Source organism: Oryctolagus cuniculus, chromosome 5 (genome assembly GCF_051225735.1).
Source record: "Oryctolagus cuniculus isolate XC-2025 breed Fujian yellow rabbit chromosome 5, ASM5122573v1, whole genome shotgun sequence".
Lineage (NCBI taxonomy): Eukaryota > Metazoa > Chordata > Mammalia > Lagomorpha > Leporidae > Oryctolagus > Oryctolagus cuniculus.
The window spans coordinates 138924915-138945226 of record NC_142871.1 but is presented as its reverse complement, the minus strand read 5'-3'; the positions used below and the strand labels follow the sequence as shown (position 1 = coordinate 138945226).

The 20312-nt window shown below is 52.9% G+C and overlaps 1 protein-coding gene across 1 annotated transcript; it reads left to right on the top strand.

The window, feature by feature from the left end:
• The first annotated feature begins 15488 nt into the window (after positions 1-15488).
• HSPA1B (heat shock protein family A (Hsp70) member 1B) lies at positions 15489-17989 on the top strand. The gene has a single exon (XM_051854933.3). The coding sequence runs from the start codon at positions 15718-15720 to the stop codon at positions 17644-17646; it is 1929 nt and encodes a 642-aa protein (XP_051710893.2). The 5' UTR covers positions 15489-15717; the 3' UTR covers positions 17647-17989.
• Positions 17990-20312: the final 2323 nt, after the last annotated feature.

Sequence of the window (20312 nt, the reverse complement as noted above, 5' to 3'; positions counted from 1 at the left end):
TTCTGTGACACCAAAGTGAGCTAATGCAGAGAGGTTCAAAAACAGCATTGATCCGGAGCCGGTGCTGTGGCAATGCAGGTGAGGCCGCTGCCTGTAGTGCCGGCATCCTGTATGGTCGCTGGTTCGAGTCCCGGCTGTTCCATTTCCTACCCAGCTCTCTGCTTGGCCTGAGAAGGCAGTGGAAGATGGCCCAGGTACTTGGGTCCCTGCACCTACCTGGGAGACCCAAAGGAAGCTCCTGGCTCCTGGCTCCTGACTTCAGATCGGCCCAGCTCTGGCCTTTATGGCCATCTGGGAAGTGATCCAGCAGATGGAACATCTCTCTCTACCTCTGCCTCTCTGTAACTCTGACTTTCAAATGAATAAATAAATCATTAAAAAACATAAAAATATTTTGTAAAATAGTAAAAATTCAGGTAATGCTCTAATGTTTATTGTGTTCTATGTGTTAAGTACAAAGAGCTAGCCTATAGAGTTTTCTTTGACAGGAAAATGATTGAAAGTGAGAGCTCTGTCTAATATGTCAGTCTCCTAAGTCATCTATGTATAATGGCCAAGTATAAAATGGGTAAAGGTAAAAGAGATAATGCCGCTTGCACTGTCCCAGGCACGTTGATAAATGTCTCTGAATGCACACTTAAGTTATAGCAACTTAAATTCTATGGGAAAAGGACTACTGGGATTTATTAGCAAGCATGTTTTTCAAAAGATTATTTATTTGAAAGGCAGAGTTACAGAAACGCAGATGCAGAGAGAGACAAAGAGAGAGAGGTTTTCCATCCGCTGGTTCACTCCCAAGTTGGCCACAACAGCTGTGCCCATCTGAAGTCAGGAGCCAGGAGCCAGGAGCCAGGAGCTTCTTCCAGGTCTCCCACATGGTGCAGGGGCCCAAGCACACGGGCCATCTTTCACTGCCTTCCCAGGCCACAGCAGAGAGCTGGATCAGAAGTGGAGCAGCTGGGACTTGAACCGGTGCCCATATGGGATGCCGGCGCTGCAGGTGGCTGTTTTACTTGCTACACCACTGTACCGGCCCCAACCAACATGATTTTATAAATTGTCCATGTATGACAAATAATTCAAGACTACTTAAAAACAACTAAAGGCTTAAGGAAGTTGCCAAGGTTTGAATAAGTCACAAAAGGTTTGAGAAAAATAAATCTGAAGGAGTACGTGTAGTAATATTGACTATAGGGGCCAGCGCTGTGGTGCAGCAGGCTAAAGCCCTGGCCTGAAGCGTCGGCATCCCATAAGGGCGCCGGTTCTAGTCCCAGCTGCTCCTCTTCCCATCTAGCTCTCTGCTATGGCCTGGGAAAGCAGTAGAAGATGGCCCAAGTCCTTGGGCCCCTGCACCCATGTGGGAGACCCGGAAGAAGCTCCTGGCTCCTGGCTTTGGATCGGCCCAGCTCTGGCCATTGCAGCCAACTGGGGAGTGAATGAACACATGGAAGACCTCTCTCTCTCTATCTCTACCTCTCTCTGTAACTCTGTCTTTCAAATAAATAAAATAAATCTTTAAAAAATATATTGACTACAAGTTTTTAAATACTATTAGGGGGGTTTTCAAAAACTTAACATTAGTATAAAGGTACACTGATGAAAGATTAAAATCTGATCCTCTGTCAAAATAATGAGGGTTTTGCTGTAAGCTCTTTTATGCGCTGACATTGTTAAATCGTTCCAAATCAATGCGATGATTTTGTGCATTTTTTAAAGATTTTATGTATTTATTTGAGAGGTTGAATTACAAACAGTGAGAGGGAGAGACAGAGAAAGTTCTGCATTCGTTGGTTCACTACCCAAATGGCCACAACGTCTGGAGCTGGGCTGATCCAAAGCAAGGAGCCAGGATCTTCCTCCAGGTCTTCCTCGAGAGTGCAGGGGCCCAAGGACTTGGGCCACCTTCTGCCTTCCCAGGTCACAGTAGAGCGCTGGATTGGAAGTGGAGCAGCCGGGACTAGAACCGGTGCCCCTAAGGGGTGCCAGCGCCACAGGTGGAGGATTAACCTGCTGCACCACACTGCTGGCCTCATGTGCGAACTCTTAACAAGGAGACACAAAGTTAGTGTTTTATTAAGATAATCTTGGGGCCGGCGCTGTGGCATAGTGGGTAAAGCCACCGCCTGCAGTGCCAGCATCCCATATGCTCGTAGCTCAAGACCCAGTGGCTCCACTTCTGATCCAGCTCTCTGCTATGGGGCCCCTGCACCCACGTGGGAGACCTGTAAGGAGCTCCTGGCTCCTTGCTTTGAATCAGCACAGCTCCTGTCGTTGTGGCCAATTAGGGAGTGAACTAGCAGATGGAAGGCCTCTCTCTCTCTCTCTCTCTGCCTCTCCTTCTCTCTCTGTAACTCTATCAAATAAATAAATAAATCTTTATTTTTATTTTTTTTTAACAGGCAGAGTGGACAGTGAGAGAGAGAGAGAGAGAGAGAGAGAGAGAGAGAAAGGTCTTCCTTTGCCGTTGGTTCACCCTCCAATAGCCGCCCCGGCTGGTGTGCTGTGGCCGGCGCACCGCACTGATCTGAAACCAGAAGCCAGGTGCCTCTCCTGGTCTCCCATGTGGGTGCAGGGCCCAAGCACTTGGGCCATCCTCCACTGCACTCCTGGGCCACAGCAGAGAGCTGGCCTGAAAGAGGGGCAACCAGTGCGCCGGCGCCGCGACTCACTAGGCTAATCCTCCACCTTGCGCGGCCAGCACAACGGGTTCTAGTCCTGGTCAGGCACTGGATTCTGTCCCGGTTGCCCCTCTTCCAGGCCAGCTCTCTGCTATGGCCCCGGAGTGCAGTGGAGGATGGCCCAAGTCCTTGGGCCCTGCACCCCATGGGAGACCAGGAGATGCACCTGGCTCCTGCCATCGGATCAGCATGGTGCGCCAGCCGCAGCGCGCCAGCCGTGGCAGCCATTGGAGGGTGAACCAACGGCAAAGGAAGACCTTTCTCCCTGTCTCTCTCTCTCACTGTCCACTCTTGCTGTCAAAAAAAAAAAAAAAAAAAGTGGGGCAACCAATCAGGACTAGAACCCCGGGGTGCTGGAGCCGCAGGTGGAGGATTAGCCTAGTGAGCCGCGGCGCCAGCCAAATAAATCTTTTAAAAAATAAAGATAATCTCTTGTGTTCTCTGTTGTCTTATCTTTGCTACATTATGATTGTTGAAAAGAGTTGAGTCATTTTTTTAAAGATTTATTAATTTATTTGAAAGGGAAAGAGAGAGAGAGAACTCTTCCATTTGCTAATTCACTCCCTAAATGGCTTCTCTGGCTGGGGTTAGGCCAGACCATAGCCAGGAGCCAGGATCTTCCTCCAGGTCTCATGTGGGTGAAGAGTCCAGAAGCACTTGGGCCATGTTCCACTGCTTTCCCAGGCACACTAGCAGGGAGCTGGATTGGTAGGAGAGCAGCCAGGACTCGAACCTGTGTACATATGAGATAGTGACACTACAGGTGGAGGCTTAACCCTCTATGCCATAGCGCTGGCCCGAAAGGAGTTGAGTTTAAGAGTTAAAATGGTGGGGCCAGTGCTGTGGCATAGTGAGTAAAGCTGCCTCCTGCAGTGCCTGCATCCCATATGGGCACTGGTTCAAGTCCCGGCTGCTCCGCTTCTGATCCAGCTCTCTGCTGTGGCCTGGGAAAGCAGCAGAAGATGGCCCAAGTGCTTGGGCCCCTGCAATCATGTGGGAGACCTGGAAGAAGCTCCTGACTCCTGGGTCAGATGGGCCAAGCTCCAGCTGTTGAAGCCATCTGGGGAGTGAACCAGTGGGTGGAAGACCTCTTTCCCTCTCTGCCTCTACCTTTCAAATAAATAAATAAACCTTTAAAACAACAAAGTTAAAATTGTTTCTGAGGGGCCAGCTCTGTGACTTGTCGGTAAAAAGCTGCTGCCTACGGTGCCGGCATTCCATATGGGTACCAATTCAAGTCCCGGCTGCTCTACTTCTGATGGAGCGCCCTGCTAATGGCCTGGGAAAGCAGTATAAGACGGCCCATATTTTGGGCTCCTGGACTCACGTGGGAGACCCAGAGGAAGTTGCTGGCTCCTGGCTTCAGCATGGCCCAGCCTGGACAAGTGCGGTCATTTGAGGAGTGAACCTTCAGATGGAAGATCTCCTCTCTCCTCTCCTCCCCTCCCCTCTCATCTCCTCCCCTCCCCTCTCATCTCCTCCCCTCCCCTGCCCTCTCCTCCCCTCTCCTCCCCTCTCCTCCCTTCACTCCCCTCCCCTCCCCTCCCCTCCTGTTTTTTCCTCTCGGTAATTCTGTCTTTAATAAAATTAATAAATCTTTTAAAAATTGTTTGGAATATGTACTTATTCTATTGACATAAATGTCCAAAAGTTATAACACTCTAATGATCTTATTTAATTCTTACCAGTCATTATGATTATCTTTATATATCTTTATATAAAAGACCCAGCTGCCTACAAGGTACAAATGTTTATAAACAGGGAAAAGTGTCTATAAAATCCTTCAAGTGCTTTCTAAAGTAATGTGTGGAGTGAACATAAGTGCTTCTTCTTGTCAATTAATGAGGTTTATACTTTATCATTTTAATCAGGATTATTTAAAATTTTTTGTCAACTGCAGTTTTGTATTCCTTAAAATCCCTTGCAATCAGATTGATGGAGAAAGACTCTAACAAATGTTTTTTTTAAAAAAAAAAAACATTTATTTATTTGGAATACAGAGTTATAGAGAAACAGAGGCAGAGAGAGAGAGAGAGAGTGTGGGGAGCAACTAAGACTAGGCTAAGTTACTGGAATTAAGACTTATTCTATGCATCTGCTCTCCCACAATATGGCGCTGGGGAGGAGTAAACAACTTCTACGCAGCTGCCTCTCGCCAACTTGACTGATAAGCTGCAGGAACTGATCCTGCTCCTGATTGCAGGAGAGCAGCGTGCTCAGCATGTGGGTAGCAGAGCATGGATTGGTGGAAGAGGACTATAAAGGAGGAGAGAGACAACATGCACCAGGAACATCTAAAGGGAACATCTGAAGGAACACCTGAGCAACCCCTGAGAGAGCCGGCCGGCGGTGTGCCGCTTCTCCGCGGAAGTGGGGAAAGTGGCAGGGGAGCCGCCCCTCCATGGAGGTGGAAGGGACGGCAGCCAACCCGGGAAGGACCAGCAGCAAACCCGGGAAGGGCCGAGCAGACGAAAGAACAGTGCAGGGTCCTGTGTCGTTCCTCCACGAATGGGGGAGCGACAGAGAGATAGAGAGAGAGAGAGAGAGAGAGAGAGAGATCTTCTGTTCACTGGTTCACTCCCCAGATAGCCACAATGACCAGCACTGGGCCAGATGCCAGGAGCAAGGAGCAAGGAGCTCCATCTAGGTCTCCTATGTGGGTGGTAGGGGCCCAAAACTTTGTCCATTTTCTGATGCTTTCCCTGGGTCATTAGCAGGGAGCTGGATCAGAAGTAGGACAGCCGTGACACAAATCTGCACTTATATGAGATACGGGCATCGATGTGGCAGCCCAACCTGCTACACCACAACACTGCCCCACCCTTTTAGACTCTTATTTTTTATTTTTATTTTGAAAATATGTATTTACTTATTTGAAAGTCAGAGAGTTGGGGCCAGCGCCATGGCTCACTTGGCTAATCCTCCACCTGTGGCACCAGCATCCCATATGGGCGTTGGGTTCTAGTCCCGGCTGCTCCTCTTCCAGTCCAGCTCTCTGCTGTGGCCCAGGAAGGCAGTGGAGGATGGCCCAAGTGTTTGGGGTCCTGCACCCGCATGGGAGACCAGGAGGAAGCACCTGGCTCCTGGCTTCAGATCGGCATAGCTCCGGCCGTAGTGGCCATTTGGGGGTGAACCAATGGAAGGAAGACCTCTCTCTCTCTCTCTCTCTCTCTCTCTCACTGTCTAACTCTGCCTGTCAAATAAAAAAAAAAAAGGCAGAGCGTTACGGATAGAAGAGGCAGAGAGAGAGAGAATGAGATAGAAGTCTTCCAGCCACTGGTTTGCTCCCCAAGAAGACACAACAGCTGGAGCTGGGCCATTCCAAAGCCCAGAGCCAGGAGCTTCTTCCAGGTCTCCCATGTGGAGGGGTCAAAGGACTTGGGCCATCTTCTGCTGCTTTCTCTGGCACATTAACACAAATTGGATCAGAAGTGGAGCAGCTGGGACTTCAACCAGTGCCCTGCAGTGCCAGCTTCCCCACTGCACTACAGCTGCTTTTAAATGGAATTGCTAATTGTTTCAAGCTTGCTAACCTTGAGAGCTTTCTACATTTGGTTACCGGGTAACCCTGTTCATTATTTTTAACAACTTGATTTGTTATATTCTTATTGGCTTTGTTATATGTTTCTCTGTTTGAACTTTGTCCTTACTGCCTGTCAGAATGTTCTAGATACACAGTTCCCTGCAAGGTGATGCTGTGCTGGCACTTGGACAAGACAACTGGTGTCTAAAGAACAGACAGAGCTAAGCTTAAGAATGGCCTCGAAGTACAGTTGCCTAGGGATCACTTCTTTTATTTTTTTATTTTATTTTTGACAGGCAGAGTGGACAGTGAAAGAGAGATAGAGAGAGAAAGGTCTTCCTTTTGCTGTTGGTCACCCTCCAATGGCCGCCATGTGGCTGGCGCACCGCGCTGATCCGAAGGCAGGAGCCAGGTGCTTCTCCTGGTCTCCCATGGGGTGCAGGACCCAAGCACTTGGGCCATCCTCCACTGCACTCCCGGGCCACAGCAGAGAGCTGGCCTGGAAGAAGGGCAATCGGGACAGAATCCGGTGCCCCGACCGGGACTGGAACCCGGGGTGCTGGCGCCACAGGCGGAGGATTAGCATATTGAGCTGCAGCGCCGGTCGGGAACACTTCTTTTAAAAAACTTTGTTTGAAAGGCAGAGTTACAGACAGAGAGGAGAGACACAGAGAGATCGTCCATCTGCTGATTCACAGCCAGAAGGCCACAACAGCCAGGGCTGGACCTGGCCAAAGGCAGGAGCCAGAAGCTTCATCCAGGTCTCCATCTGAGGGCCTATAGGATGCTGGCGATGCAGGTGGTGGATTAACCTACTAAACCACAACAGAAGCCCACAGATTTATTGGGGCTAGTGCTGTGGCATGTTGGTAAAGCTGTCACCTATGGTACCAGTTCAAGTCCTGGCTGCTCCACTCCAATCCAGCTCCCTGCTAATGCACCTGGGAAAGCAGTGGGGCATGGTCCAAGTGCTTGGGCCCCTGCATGCACGTGGGAGACCCCAAAGAAGCTCCTGGCTCCTGGTTTCTGCCTGGCCCAGTTCTGGCTGTTATGGCCATTTGGGGAGTGAACCAGAGGATGGAAGATCTCTCTCTCTGTCACTCTCTCACTCTCCCTCTGTGTGTGTGTCACTCTGCCTTTCAAATAAATAAATAAATCTTTAAAAATTTAAAACTAATAGATTGATTTATTCAAAAGACAGAGTTTCAGGGAGAGGGAGAAAGATCTTCAGTAGGTGGTTCACTACCCAAGCAGATGCAACAGTTCAGCCAGGGCCAGGCAGAAGCCAGGAGCCAAGAACTCCATCCAGGTCTCACATGGATGGCAGGTGCTCTGGCACCTGGCCAATCATCTGCTGCATCCCAGGCATTACTAGCAGGGAGCTGGCTGGGACCTGGAGTAGCAAGGACTAGAACCGGGACTCCAATATGGATGCAGATGTGCTAAGCACTTAGTGCACTTGGTTTAGCCCACTGGGCCATAAGGCCCACCCCTACTTCCAGTCTTTGAGAAGCTTTATGTCCCAACTCCTAACATCCTGGAAGTAATGCCCTCCAAGCTTCCTTCTTGGAGAATGCCTGCCACAACCCTCAAGGCTTGGGTCTTAAAATATTGGTGTGGGGCTAGTGTTGTGGCACAGTAGGTTAAGCCATTGCCTGGAACACCACCATCCCCTGTGAGCTCCAGCTGCTCCACCTCTGACCCAGCAACCTGCTAATGCACCTGGGAAAGCAGCACAAGATGGCGGAAGTGCTTGGCCCCCTGACAGCCTGTGGGAGACCTGGATGAAGCTCCTGGCTCCTGCTTTGAGTTGGCCCAGTCGTGGCTGTTGTGACCATTCCGGAATGAACCAGCAGGTAGAAGAACTCTCTCTCTCTCTCTCTCTCTCTTTCTCTCTCACTGCTGTAGAAATAACTAAGTAAATATTTTTAAAAAGTTTTAAAGAGGAAAAAGTCACTCTGTTATCTGCAAATGAGAGTTACAAATGCTGCTGTAGGTCTAATGGGTCCCATAGCAGAGGCTTCATCCCATGGAGATTTACACCACGGCAGGAGTCCCCAGTGCTACAGGTTAACCGGTGTGTGGGTGTGTGTGAGCCGTGCCTCTCTAGCCTGGGCTGGAAAGGAATCATCTCTTAGGTTTCATTTCCATTTCCTGACTTCCAAAGCAGAGTGTACCTGTATGTGCCATTCCAAAAATTCTGTATTTTCTTAAAGATTCCATCCAAGTTTATTGCACATTGAGCTGGGAATCAAAAAATAAAGTCCTGGGGCCAGCGCTGGGGTGTAGGGGGTAAGGCCGCCGCTACATTGCCGGCATTCCCTATGGGTGTGGGTTTGAGTTCTGGCTGCTCCATTTCCGATCTAGCCTCTGCTATGATCTGGGAAAGCAGTGGAAGATGGCCCAAATGCTTGGGCCCTGGCACCCATGTGGGAGATGCTGAAGAAGAGGCCTAGCTTCAGCTATTGCAGCCAACTGGGGAGTAAGCCAGTGGATGGAAGACTTTCTCTCTCTCTCTCTCTCTGCAACTCTGCCTTTTAAATAAAAATTCTTAAAAATAAAACAAAACAAAACAAAAAAAACAAAGAAAAGTGCTTTTATGTAATGCTGACACTAGTGCTTTAGTTTACAGTCCTTTTAAAAATGATGTGTTGGTTTGAAAGGCTGAGTTACAGAGACTTCTGCAGGCTCACTTCCCCATTGACCACAACAGCTGGGACCGGGCCAGGACAAAGCCACCAGCAAGGAGCCAAGATCATTAGGAGCAATTGTGGAGGCAGTGACGTTGGGGCAGCAGAGGGAATCTGAGGAAGCAGAGGGGCATCAGGAGCAACACGATAGGCGTGGAGAGAATTTTCAATCAAATGTCTGGGGTGGGCATTGTGGCACAGTAGGCTACACCAGCTCTCGGGGTGCCTACATCCCACCGCTCAGTGCAGGTCTTGCAGGGTAGCCCAGCCATTCACGCACCTTTGACCACAGAGCAGTCCTCCTCTTGGGGAGGGTCACCCTCTTGGACTGAGTGGAGGGACGCACATGGAGTGGTGAGGGAAGGAGGGACACCCGCTTAGCCTGCCAGATCAGCGGAGTCCACCCCGAGGACCAATGGGTGACAGACATGGCTGCCCCCTCACCCTCGTCCCCTCAGGGCCTGTTTGATTCCTGGGGCTCTGTCTGATCCAGCCACCTTCTAATCCACCTGGGAAGCAACAAACGATGGCCCAGGTGCTTGAGTCCCTGCCACCCAAGTGGCAGAGCTGGATGGAGTCCCTGGCTCCTGTCTTAGGTCTGGCCCACCCTGGCCGTCCAAGTGCACTGGGGGAATGAACGAGTAGATGACAGAACTCTGTCTCTCTCCCTCTCTCTCTCTGACCACTCTGCCTTTCAAATAAATGTGTTTATAATCTATTAATAAGTGTTTATAGATAAGCTACCTTTGGGATTCCAATCACCTGGTTCTTCCCATGTCAGCCCACAGAAGGCAGGTGGCTATGGTAGTAAATCAGTAGTATAGGGCCCAGCATATTGCTCTGTTAAAAACGAATATACTTCTAAGACCTTGCTGGTCACCCTCAGAAAGATGTAGAAAACCATACCGGAACAATAGGACATTCACTTTCTTAAAAGTGAGAGAAGTGGCAAGGAGCAGGGCTGGGGCTCAAAGTCAAGCTGGGGCTGGGGCGGTGAGGAGCCGGGATTGTGGTCACCCCTCTAGGTGGTCTCTGCGCCTATCCCCGGGGTGCCCCCTGGGTGTTCCTGGGGGATGCCGTGCAGCTCGGCCCCTCGCCTTCTCCTAGCACCACTACCCAAACGGACGCTTCCTGAAACGGGGTGCAGAGGGGGCAGGGGCAGAATCCTCGCCCCACGCAGCCCACCCGCCCCTGTCCGACAGGGAGAGGGCACGGGGCGGGGGTGGGGGGAGCAGAGGGCAGGTGCACAATCGGCTCCTGGGTCAGACTGGGGATCCGGGTCCGCTCCCTGCCAAAGGTCCTTAGAGGGCAAAGGGCCTGGAGGCGGCAGAAGGCATAGGCCCAAGAAGGCGCGGGCTTCAGGTCTCAGCTCCGCGGCGGCCCCGCCTCCCGGTCTGGCCCCCTGCGTCCCAGTTGCTCAGGCTTGGTCTGCTTTGCCCTATTGTTGGCGGTGCCAGGAATCCTCTGGTCAGACAGGAGGGACAGTCCTGTCGTTATAATTAGAACACTCCTCAACAAACAAGGACTCCACCCCAGGCACCAACCCCAACCCCAACCCCACCCCTGCCCGGGATATCAGGCTGAGTCAGGACTCAACATTAGCATACAGAAGGTTCTGTGAACCACGTCCCAGCCTTGCCAAGGCCCGGGGCTGTGCCTGGTTTCTCCCGATTCTGACTGCCAGCCTGTTCTGTAGGGAGGTGGGGGCTGGGCTAGGAGAAGCTGGAAGGGGAGGGGGAGTGGGGAGGGGCACATACCCTAGGTGCTGAGGATGCTCCCCTGGCTGGCCTTTACTCCCGCCCCCTTCCTCTCTGCCTATGAAGGTAGCTTATACATAGCACCTGTGAGTGTAAGAGCTAAAAAGGATGAAAATTGGTAAAGAAAATGATTTTTTACAAGGAACGGAGGCAACAAGGTCTGAAAGCTGAGCAGCCATTGCACCTGGAGTCACAGCTTTTCCTCTAGGAACTGCGAGATGGGCTTCAGCCCTCTCCCAGGGGCTGCTCGGAGGAGGCCCCCCCCCCCATACACCAAGGGGACACTGAGGTCGATAGCGTTGCTCTGCTCAGCTCCTGGGAGGATTTTCAGGAGCTCCATGTCCAGAAAAGCCCCATCCACCATTCCCAGAAGATGAGAGGGTGAGAAACAGGGACTCAAACCCACAGCTATGGAATGTGCAGTCTACACACAGGGCTCTCAGTGCTCTCCCAAGATGCCGCCTGACCACAGGTGCACTTCTCCTCAGTAACGTGACAACATGCTCACATGTCACTTAAATGGCCAGAGCTGGCCAGGTCTATCGCAGGAGTTAGAAGCTCTATCTGGGTCTCCCACATGGGTGGCAGGGCCCATGTCCTTGAACTACCCTCCACCGCTACCCCAGGTGCATTAGCAGGGAGCAGGATCAGAAGTTGAGCAGCCAGGAACCAAACAGGTGCTCACATGAATGCCAGCATTTCAGGCTGCTATGCCACAAACCAGGCCCATGTTTTCCGCCTTTTAGAGAATAAAACAATCAAGTTAGTGAGCCAGTAAAACAGTGCAAAGACTAGTGTCCAGTCACGGGTTCTGGATTACGTATAACCTGGATGACCAAATAATGCCAACACCTTTGTTCCGCTGTGCTCAGCTGTGAGAATAAAAAGGTTGGAATGAATGGCCTGTGCCTAAAGACAGCTTTTTAGATTCCGCGGACAGTAATGCCACCGTCCTCGGGTGGTCTCAGCCTTGTGTTCACAGCAGTAAGAATGATGAGGATGGCGGCGGGGCTTCGGGAGGCACAGATCATGGCATAGCCGGTTAAACCACCATCTGAGATGCTGGCATCCCATATGGGCACCAACTCAAGACCCAGCTGCTCCACTTCTGATCCAACTCCCTGTGATAACCTGGGACAAGTATCAGAAGATGGCCCAAGTGCCTGGGCCCCTGCACCCACCTGGGAGACCTGGAAGAAGCTTCTGGCTCCTGGCTTCAGCCTGGCCCAGCCCTGGCCATTTCAGTGATTTGGGGAGTGAGCCACTGGATGGAAGATCTCTGTTTGTATATATCCCTCTCTATCTATCTCTGTAACTTTGCTTTTCAAATAAAATAAATGAATCTTTTATTAAAAAATGGAATGACTGGGATGTCACATGTGAGATGTGGACCTCCAAAAAAAAAAAAAAGGGGAGGGTAGAGACGGAGCAAACTTCCTAGAGCATACTCTGAACAGGCAATGTGGCACTGTCCTTTAATTCCTGACCTCACCATCCTGGGAAACAGACATGAATTCTGCTTTGAGACAAGCAGACAGAGACTGGCGTGTTTCGTGTGCAAGTTCTTGATGGGAAGAAGAGAAGCACAATGGCTTCAGAAGGAAGCAGAGTGCAGATGCAAACCCGGGCCTCCCACAGGCTTGTCCTTGCTGCTGGTACGGCCAGGGCTCCCACCTCACTGCAGCTTTTGCAATTTAGTTGTTCAGAAGGCAGCCTGCAGGCTTCATATTTTAACACTTTCGCTTTCTTCTGGATAGACTTAGAAATTTACCAGTTTTAAAATAAATTTAATTGGGGGCTGGTGTTGTGGTGTAGTGGGCTAAGCACCTATGGTGCTGGCATCTCATATGGGCACCGGTTCTAGTCCCAGCGGCTCCTCTTCCAATTCTGCTCTTTGCTCTGGCCTGGGAAAGCAGTAGAAGACGGCTGAAGTCCTTGGGCCCCTGCACCCACGTGGGAGACCCAGAAGAAGCTCCTGCCTCCTGCTTGGAATCGGCACAGCTCTGGCCAATGCGGCCAACTGGGAAGTAAACCAGGGGATGGAAGACCTCTCTCTCTCTCTCTCTCTCTGTAACTCTGACTTTCGAGTAAATATAATAAGTCTTTTAAAAATAAAAGGAATAGAATTGAGGGGAAAAAGAGTACTATTTGAGATACTATAAAAATGGGAGAAGAAATAAAGTCCAACTAACCCCAGGCTGAGGAAGGCCTGAGCTCACTCTGTGGAGTCACTGTTCTTGCCCTCCACTCTCTGTCAACCTGCTTTTTTGTTTCTTTCTTTTTAATTAGCAGGGAGCTGTATGGAAAGTGGAACAGCCAGAAATCTAACCGGAGCCCATTGTGATTCCAGCGGTGCAGGCAGCAGCTTTATCCACTGCACCCCAGTGCCAGCCGCACAAGATGCTTCTTCGCAGTGCCTGATAGCCCTCCAGCTTAGGAGAGCTGAGCCTCATTCCTTCCAACTATCACACCCAACAGAAATCTAATTCCATAATTTACCCAATTAATTTCTCCCTGGGGTTCTTGTAGTCACCCTATATAGCAACCAAATCTGTCACTGGGCTTCCGCCGTGGGACCCCCTCAGTCTAAAAGGCAAAATCTAGATGACCTCTTCCTGTCAAGAAATAGGCACAGAATATGTTCTATAGATGAGTGGCTTTCCAGGCCCATCCGTGCAGAGAAACTGTACACAAACGTTAGGGCGGTCACAGGACTCAGATGCGGCCACAGTGTGTGCACGACGGTCTGGTTCCCGGAGGACACGCCCAGTGGACGTTCTCTGCCACCCAGCAGCAGCAGCAGTGGCAGAGCCTCATCACCACGCCTGCCTGGCGGCCAGCGGAGATGCCCTGGGTGCCGTCTGCTTCAGACCAGCAGAGAAGTCTTCTAAAATGCAGGTGTGTGGAGCAGACAGCAGAGAATTCAGAAGTGCCAGTGGTGGGGCTGATGGTGAGACTGCTCCCAGAGGGAGGGGTCAGACTAAGGGTCTCACACGTGATAACACTTGGCATTGACAGTGAAAGTGTGGGGAATGTGCAGCCAGAGTCCGCACAGAGAAACGGAAAATTCCTCAGGTGTCACCGTCTGTAGAAGGTGATTCCCTCGGGAGCTGCGCCCTCCTCAAAGCACTGCCTGTCTGCTCAAGGGTGCGTGCACACACAGGAGAGGTATTTCTTGCAGCATAGGTTTCGATCAGCAAATCATGGAACACTAATTGAATACCATGGGTCCCACGAAGCAGTGTTCTCATGGTGGGCGTGAGACACACAGGGAGAGAGAATGTGTGTGTGTGCGAGTTTGCAAACGCCACTGGGGGAGAGCAGGACTGCTGCGTCAAAAACTGCCCCCTCCCACTGTGCACAGACAGGCGGGTGCGGGACAGGTGTGTTTCTCAGGGGGTGAACTCAGCGGTATTATTTCAATGTCCCTCATGTCTTCGGGGCCCAACAAGGAGTCTTGCCTCCCATAAACGATGAAAGACAAAAGGGCAAAGCCGGTGACCAATGTAATTGTGGCTGAAACGTGAAGGAGGGCCGTGCGGGGCGGGGATGCAGGATAAAAACCTAAGTGGATGAATTCAGTGCAGCCAAAAACCTGAGGCTCTGCAGGAGTCAGACTAGCAGTTGGCGTCAGCTCTTCAGCCTCACCCTGCCGGTTCCCTTCACCTTGGCCCCTGCCAACAGCTGTGGTGCGTGGTGGATGTGCGCTTTTAGGAAGCAGGGAGTGGTCGGCCCCACCCTGCAAGCTCACACTCTGCTACACTTATCCTGAAAATGGTTTAGCTTAGGGCCCACAGGGACACCCGGATCGGATTGAGACTAGGAGTTAAGAACCATGGCCCAATCACCATGTCAAAATGAAGCAGGAATTGAGGAGCAGGCAGAAGGGGCGGGGGGGGGGGGCTAACCGGACCCATGCTGGGGGGAGGAGGGGTGAAAGAACCCAACAAGCTCCCAAAGCCTGAAGTCGCCAGCATCCTGTGGGAAAAAAATTTTTCTGCTAACCTACGGGTCCAGTCCCAGGTAATAGGAGCGACTGACACAGCGCTGCCCCTCACACCCCACCTCAGCCTCCACGTCCTCGGTCACAGCTGCCCCCGCATCCTAACACCTGCTGTCCACGGGGTCGCGGGTCTTTTCAACCCCAAGCTCCCGGCCCGGATATTCCACAATGAAGTGAAAAAAAGTGTCCGAAATTACACTGCACCGTTCTCTCCGGTTCCCACTTGAAACTAAGAGGAGAGCGCTCCGCGGGGAGGGCCGGGTGCGGAGGGAGGGGCAGAGCGCCCTCGGCCAGCGCCCCCCCCCCCCATCTGGACCCCGGGACGGCGACCCGAAGGCGTCCCTTCTCCGCCGCCCCCACACACGGGCCCTCAGAGCGGCCACAGCTCGCCGAGCGCCGTCTCCTGCGGGAAAGCCGGGCACCCTCTGCGCTCTGGGAGTCCGCGCACCCACGGAGCCCTCAGTCCCACCTTAAACCGCGGAACCAGTGTCAGGGCCGCAGCCTCACCCGCCCTGCAGTTCCCGATTAACACTAAGGGGCCCGGGCACCGCCGCCGCGCAGGCCGAGCCCACAGCCGCCTCCCGCCGCGGCTCCCCCGCCCCGGGGCTCCGGGCCGCTCCAGGGACTCCCAGAAGCGTCTGGAAAGTTCCCTCCGCGGAGGGCGGGCGCCCCGGTCTCTAACGGGTCCCGGGGAGCAGGAGGGCGGGGCGCGAGCGAAACCCCTGGAAGATTCCCGACCGGCGGCCGCCCCGAGCTCGCTGATTGGCCGAGGCGGCGGCAGGCGGGGCGCGCCGCGACGGATAAAGGCGGCTGCGGGCGCCCAGGGCGAACGGCAGAACCCGGGCGGCCCCCGACAGCGGCTCACTGCAGCGCACACCACCGCGACCCTGCTCGGCGGCCGCACCCCCAGCGCGAAGCCCGCGGCCCCACAGCCTCCGAGGCCCACTCTGCGCGGCGCCGTCCGCCTCCCGCTTCCGGCAAGAACCCGGCCCGCAGCCGCCTTCCTCGCCCGCCGGCCCCAGACCCCCGGCTCGGTGCGCGGCCGAGAGCGCGCGGCAGCAGCGCCATGGCCAAAGGCACGGCGATCGGCATCGACCTGGGCACGACGTACTCGTGCGTGGGCGTGTTCCAGCACGGCAAGGTGGAGATCATCGCCAACGACCAGGGCAACCGCACGACGCCCAGCTACGTGGCCTTCACCGACACGGAGCGGCTGATCGGCGACGCGGCCAAGAACCAGGTGGCGCTGAACCCGCAGAACACGGTGTTCGACGCGAAGCGGCTGATCGGCCGCAAGTTCGGCGACCCGGTGGTGCAGGCCGACATGAAGCACTGGCCGTTCCAGGTGGTGAGCGAGGGCGACAAGCCCAAGGTGCAGGTGAGCTACAAGGGCGAGAGCAAGGCGTTCTACCCGGAGGAGATCTCGTCCATGGTGCTGAGCAAGATGAAGGAGATCGCCGAGGCGTACCTGGGCCAGCCGGTGAGCAACGCGGTGATCACGGTGCCGGCCTACTTCAACGACTCGCAGCGGCAGGCCACGAAGGACGCGGGGGTGATCGCGGGGCTGAACGTGCTGCGCATCATCAACGAGCCCACGGCGGCCGCCATCGCCTACGGGCTGGACCGCAGCGGCAAGGGCGAGCGCCACGTGCTCATCTTCGACCTGGGCGGGGGCACGTTCGACGTGTCGGTGCTGACGATCGACGACGGCATCTTCGAGGTGAAGGCCACGGCGGGCGACACGCACCTGGGCGGCGAGGACTTCGACAACCGGCTGGTGGGCCACTTCGTGGAGGAGTTCAAGCGGAAGCACAAGAAGGACCTGAGCGGCAACAAGCGCGCGGTGCGGCGGCTGCGCACGGCGTGCGAGCGCGCCAAGAGGACCCTGTCGTCCAGCACGCAGGCCAACCTGGAGATCGACTCGCTGTTCGAGGGCATCGACTTCTACACGTCCATCACCAGGGCGCGGTTCGAGGAGCTGTGCTCGGACCTGTTCCGCGGCACGCTGGAGCCCGTGGAGAAGGCGCTGCGCGACGCCAAGCTGGACAAGGCGCAGATCCACGACGTGGTGCTGGTGGGCGGCTCCACGCGCATCCCCAAGGTGCAGAAGCTGCTGCAGGACTTCTTCCACGGGCGCGACCTCAACAAGAGCATCAACCCGGACGAGGCGGTGGCCTACGGGGCGGCGGTGCAGGCGGCCATCCTGATGGGCGACCAGTCGGAGAAGGTGCAGGACCTGCTGCTGCTGGACGTGGCGCCGCTGTCGCTGGGGCTGGAGACGGCGGGCGGCGTGATGACGCCGCTGATCAAGCGCAACTCCACCATCCCCACCAAGCAGACGCAGGTGTTCACCACGTACTCGGACAACCAGCCCGGCGTGCTGATCCAGGTGTACGAGGGCGAGCGGGCCATGACGCGCGACAACAACCTGCTGGGGCGCTTCGAGCTCAGCGGCATCCCGCCGGCGCCGCGCGGCGTGCCGCAGATCGAGGTCACCTTCGACATCGACGCCAACGGCATCCTGCACGTCACGGCCACCGACAAGAGCACGGGCAAGGCCAACAAGATCACCATCACCAACGACAAGGGCCGCCTGAGCAAGGAGCAGATCGAGCGCATGGTGCAGGAGGCCGAGAAGTACAAGGCCGAGGACGAGGTGCAGCGCGAGCGCGTGGCGGCCAAGAACGCGCTCGAGTCCTACGCCTTCCACATGAAGAGCGCCGTGGAGGACGACGGGCTCAAGGGCAAGATCAGCGAGGCGGACAAGCGGCGCGTGCTGGACAAGTGCCAGGAGGTCCTCTCCTGGCTGGACGCCAACACCCTGGCCGACAAGGACGAGTTCGAGCACAAGCGGAAGGAGCTGGAGCAGGTGTGCAACCCGGTCATCAGCGGGCTCTACCAGGGTGCGGGCGGCCCCGGGGCCGGCGGGGGCTTCGGGGCTGCAGGCGGCAGGGGCGGCCCTGGGTCCGGGCCCACCATCGAGGAGGTCGATTAAGGACATTTCCTTTATTTCACTAATTTGCGAAATAACTGACTGAAGCACTTTGCTGTCGTCCTTTAATACCTGTCACCCCTATCCTTGGTAAGTTCCTTTTAAAGTTATATTGTAACTTGATAGTAATTAGCTTTTTTTTTGTTCTTAGTTTGTTGTAACCTAGATATTCGTTGGTGTTTTTGTAGTTAATCTAAGTTTGTACTGTAAGATGTCTTCTTCCTCTCAGATGAATCAATACTGCCACCCTCTGTACAACTCTGCTTTGTAAATCATCACAGTTTTAGGGATGCTTATTTTTATATTTTGTTTATTCAGCTATAATTAATAAAATGCTGATAATGTTTGTCTCTGTGTTTCTGGATGTGTAATGGAGTCGTGTTCTCTATTTGTCTGAATTTTTCTTAGATCACAGTGTATGCTGCTGAGCAGTATGGGTATTTGGAGTCATGGCCATGGGTATTTTCGTTGTAAGGTGGTAAATGACATGCGTTAGAGATGGTTTGGTGCCTAAAGTTTTTCTCCACTTCTTACCCCTGTTGGCATTCGGTAGTTCATGTCAGGCTGTGAGTGAGGCTTTTACCCCAGATTACGCTCTTTTCCCTACTTATGAATGGCCTGCAAAACTATAGCCGTGTAACATAGTAGTAAATTTAATTGTGAAGAAAGAAAAGAAAAAGCAGTACACACAGAGCCAGAGAGATCCAGGCAAGGTCAAGGCAGAGTCTTCCCTGATGGGCTCCTCCTGCAGCTGCTGGGTGTCCATAAGCCTCCACTAGCCTGAGAGAATCCCGACTTCTCTCCTCCCCTAAACCCAGCCTGAAAGATTCTTCCAGAATCAGATTGATTAACGTTCCATGTTATATCAGTCACTGAATCCTTACCCGGTGGCAAGATCAAATATTTTAGCAATGACAAAGTACAGGAAATCCTCTTTGAAAGCTTGTATAGGAAAATATAGCAAAAATTACTTTGGCTTCTGAGCCACTTTTCAAAGGTGTGGTTTCCACAAGAGAAGTAAATTATAATGTGATAGCCTCTGACCACAGCATATGCTGAATAGTTCAACTGCTGCAGCAGGAAGTGAGGCTTTCTCTCTCATTGTTTGTTTTCAGTGGTTTTTAGTTTGTTTGTTTTTAATTGACAGGCAGTAGAAGGAACAATTCTTTAGCTTCAAGCCATTAGAGCCATGGTGTTCTACCCTAATGGTATAATAAAATCATTTTGGGGAAAAATACAAATACAAATCCCAGGCTAATTTAGAATCTGAGTAGGCCAAAGTGATATTTTTATTTAAAACGCCCAAGTATTTTTTCAAGAGTTATTTTATTTATTTGAAAGGCAGAGTTATACAGAGAGAGAAGTAGAGATGTTCCATCTGCTGGTTCACTTCCCAAATAATCACAATGGCCAGGGCTGGGCCAGGCTGAAACCAAGAGCCAGGAGCTTCATCCAGGTCTCCCATGCAGGGGCCCAAGGACTGTGGGCCATCTTCCACTGCTTTTGCAGGAGCATTAGCTGGGAGCTGGATGGGAATTGGACTCAAACTGCTGCCCATATGGGATGCCAGCGTCACAGGTGGTGGCTAAACATCATATCACAACACTGGCCCCTGCCCAAGTATTTCTAATGTGCAGCCCAAGTTGAGAGAAACCAGTAAACCAGAGGCTGCTCCTGACTTTATGTTTAGGAGGACTAGGAATTGGGGAAAGGAAGACAGGAAAGTGTGAGTGCTCCATGGAGCAGTGGCTGGTGGGCAAGAAGCAGTCTGCCGGAGCTTGAGGCCAGCAGCCATCAGAGGCCAGGGAGCTCTCCAGCAGCAGTTTAATGAGCGGGAAAAGAATCTCCGAGGCTGAGTAAACACATTCATGACTCCCTTATTAGGGAAGGGATTCAAATGGAAGCAATACCAGGATATGAGCAATCATGGCCTATTTGCACACATGCACGGCCTGGAGCTTGAAACACTTGGCAACATCAGCCCCTGGTGGAACTTGGCCTATAGGAGCTGAGAAATGTATCAAATAAACGGCTGAATACCATAGGCCTCTTGGAAGTGGTTTTTGGTGTGTGTGTGTGTTTTTTTTTTTGTTTTTTTTTTTGTTTGTTTTTGTTTTTGTTTTTGTTGTTGTTGTTGTTTTTACGTAAGGCTGAAACCTTGAGGGAAGAGGAAGGACATGAAATAACTGCAGAAGGAAAGACGTTTCCTGTGCCCGCAGTGGCCTCCGTCCCAATCTTACTCTCGGCTTCGTGGCACCTGTGTTATGAAACTGAAAGGGCGTGACTGACAGAGTATGGTTTGGGTCCCCCAATTCATCCTCTTGTATGTGACTTTCTCACGAAGATGAAGGAAAACACGCCAGCACATCACCAGACTTGTGCTTCTACACATAAGGGTCCAGGAGGTGGGATCTGGATGACATTTGCAGTGGCGGGAGCAAGGGAAGAGCACAGGACTAAGGAAGAGCCCCTCGAGGGGAAGGGACCGGCCTGGCTGTTGCCACTGCACACCAACTGGGCTTGCTTCCAATCCCCGGGGACTGGCGCTGGGCAGAGGGCACCATTTTTGGTCAATTCCCAACCCACTCACTGCACATAGAAAGGGCACAGCGCAGGGGGGCTAGGGAGTTGTTGTGTAAGGAGGAGGGATAGCTTTTCAGTTTGGAGAG

Bases quoted from the DNA above. Each gene is read 5' to 3' on its own strand.
- HSPA1B (XM_051854933.3), top strand. From the start codon at position 15,718: ATGGCCAAAGGCACGGCGATCGGCATCGACCTGGGCACGACGTACTCG.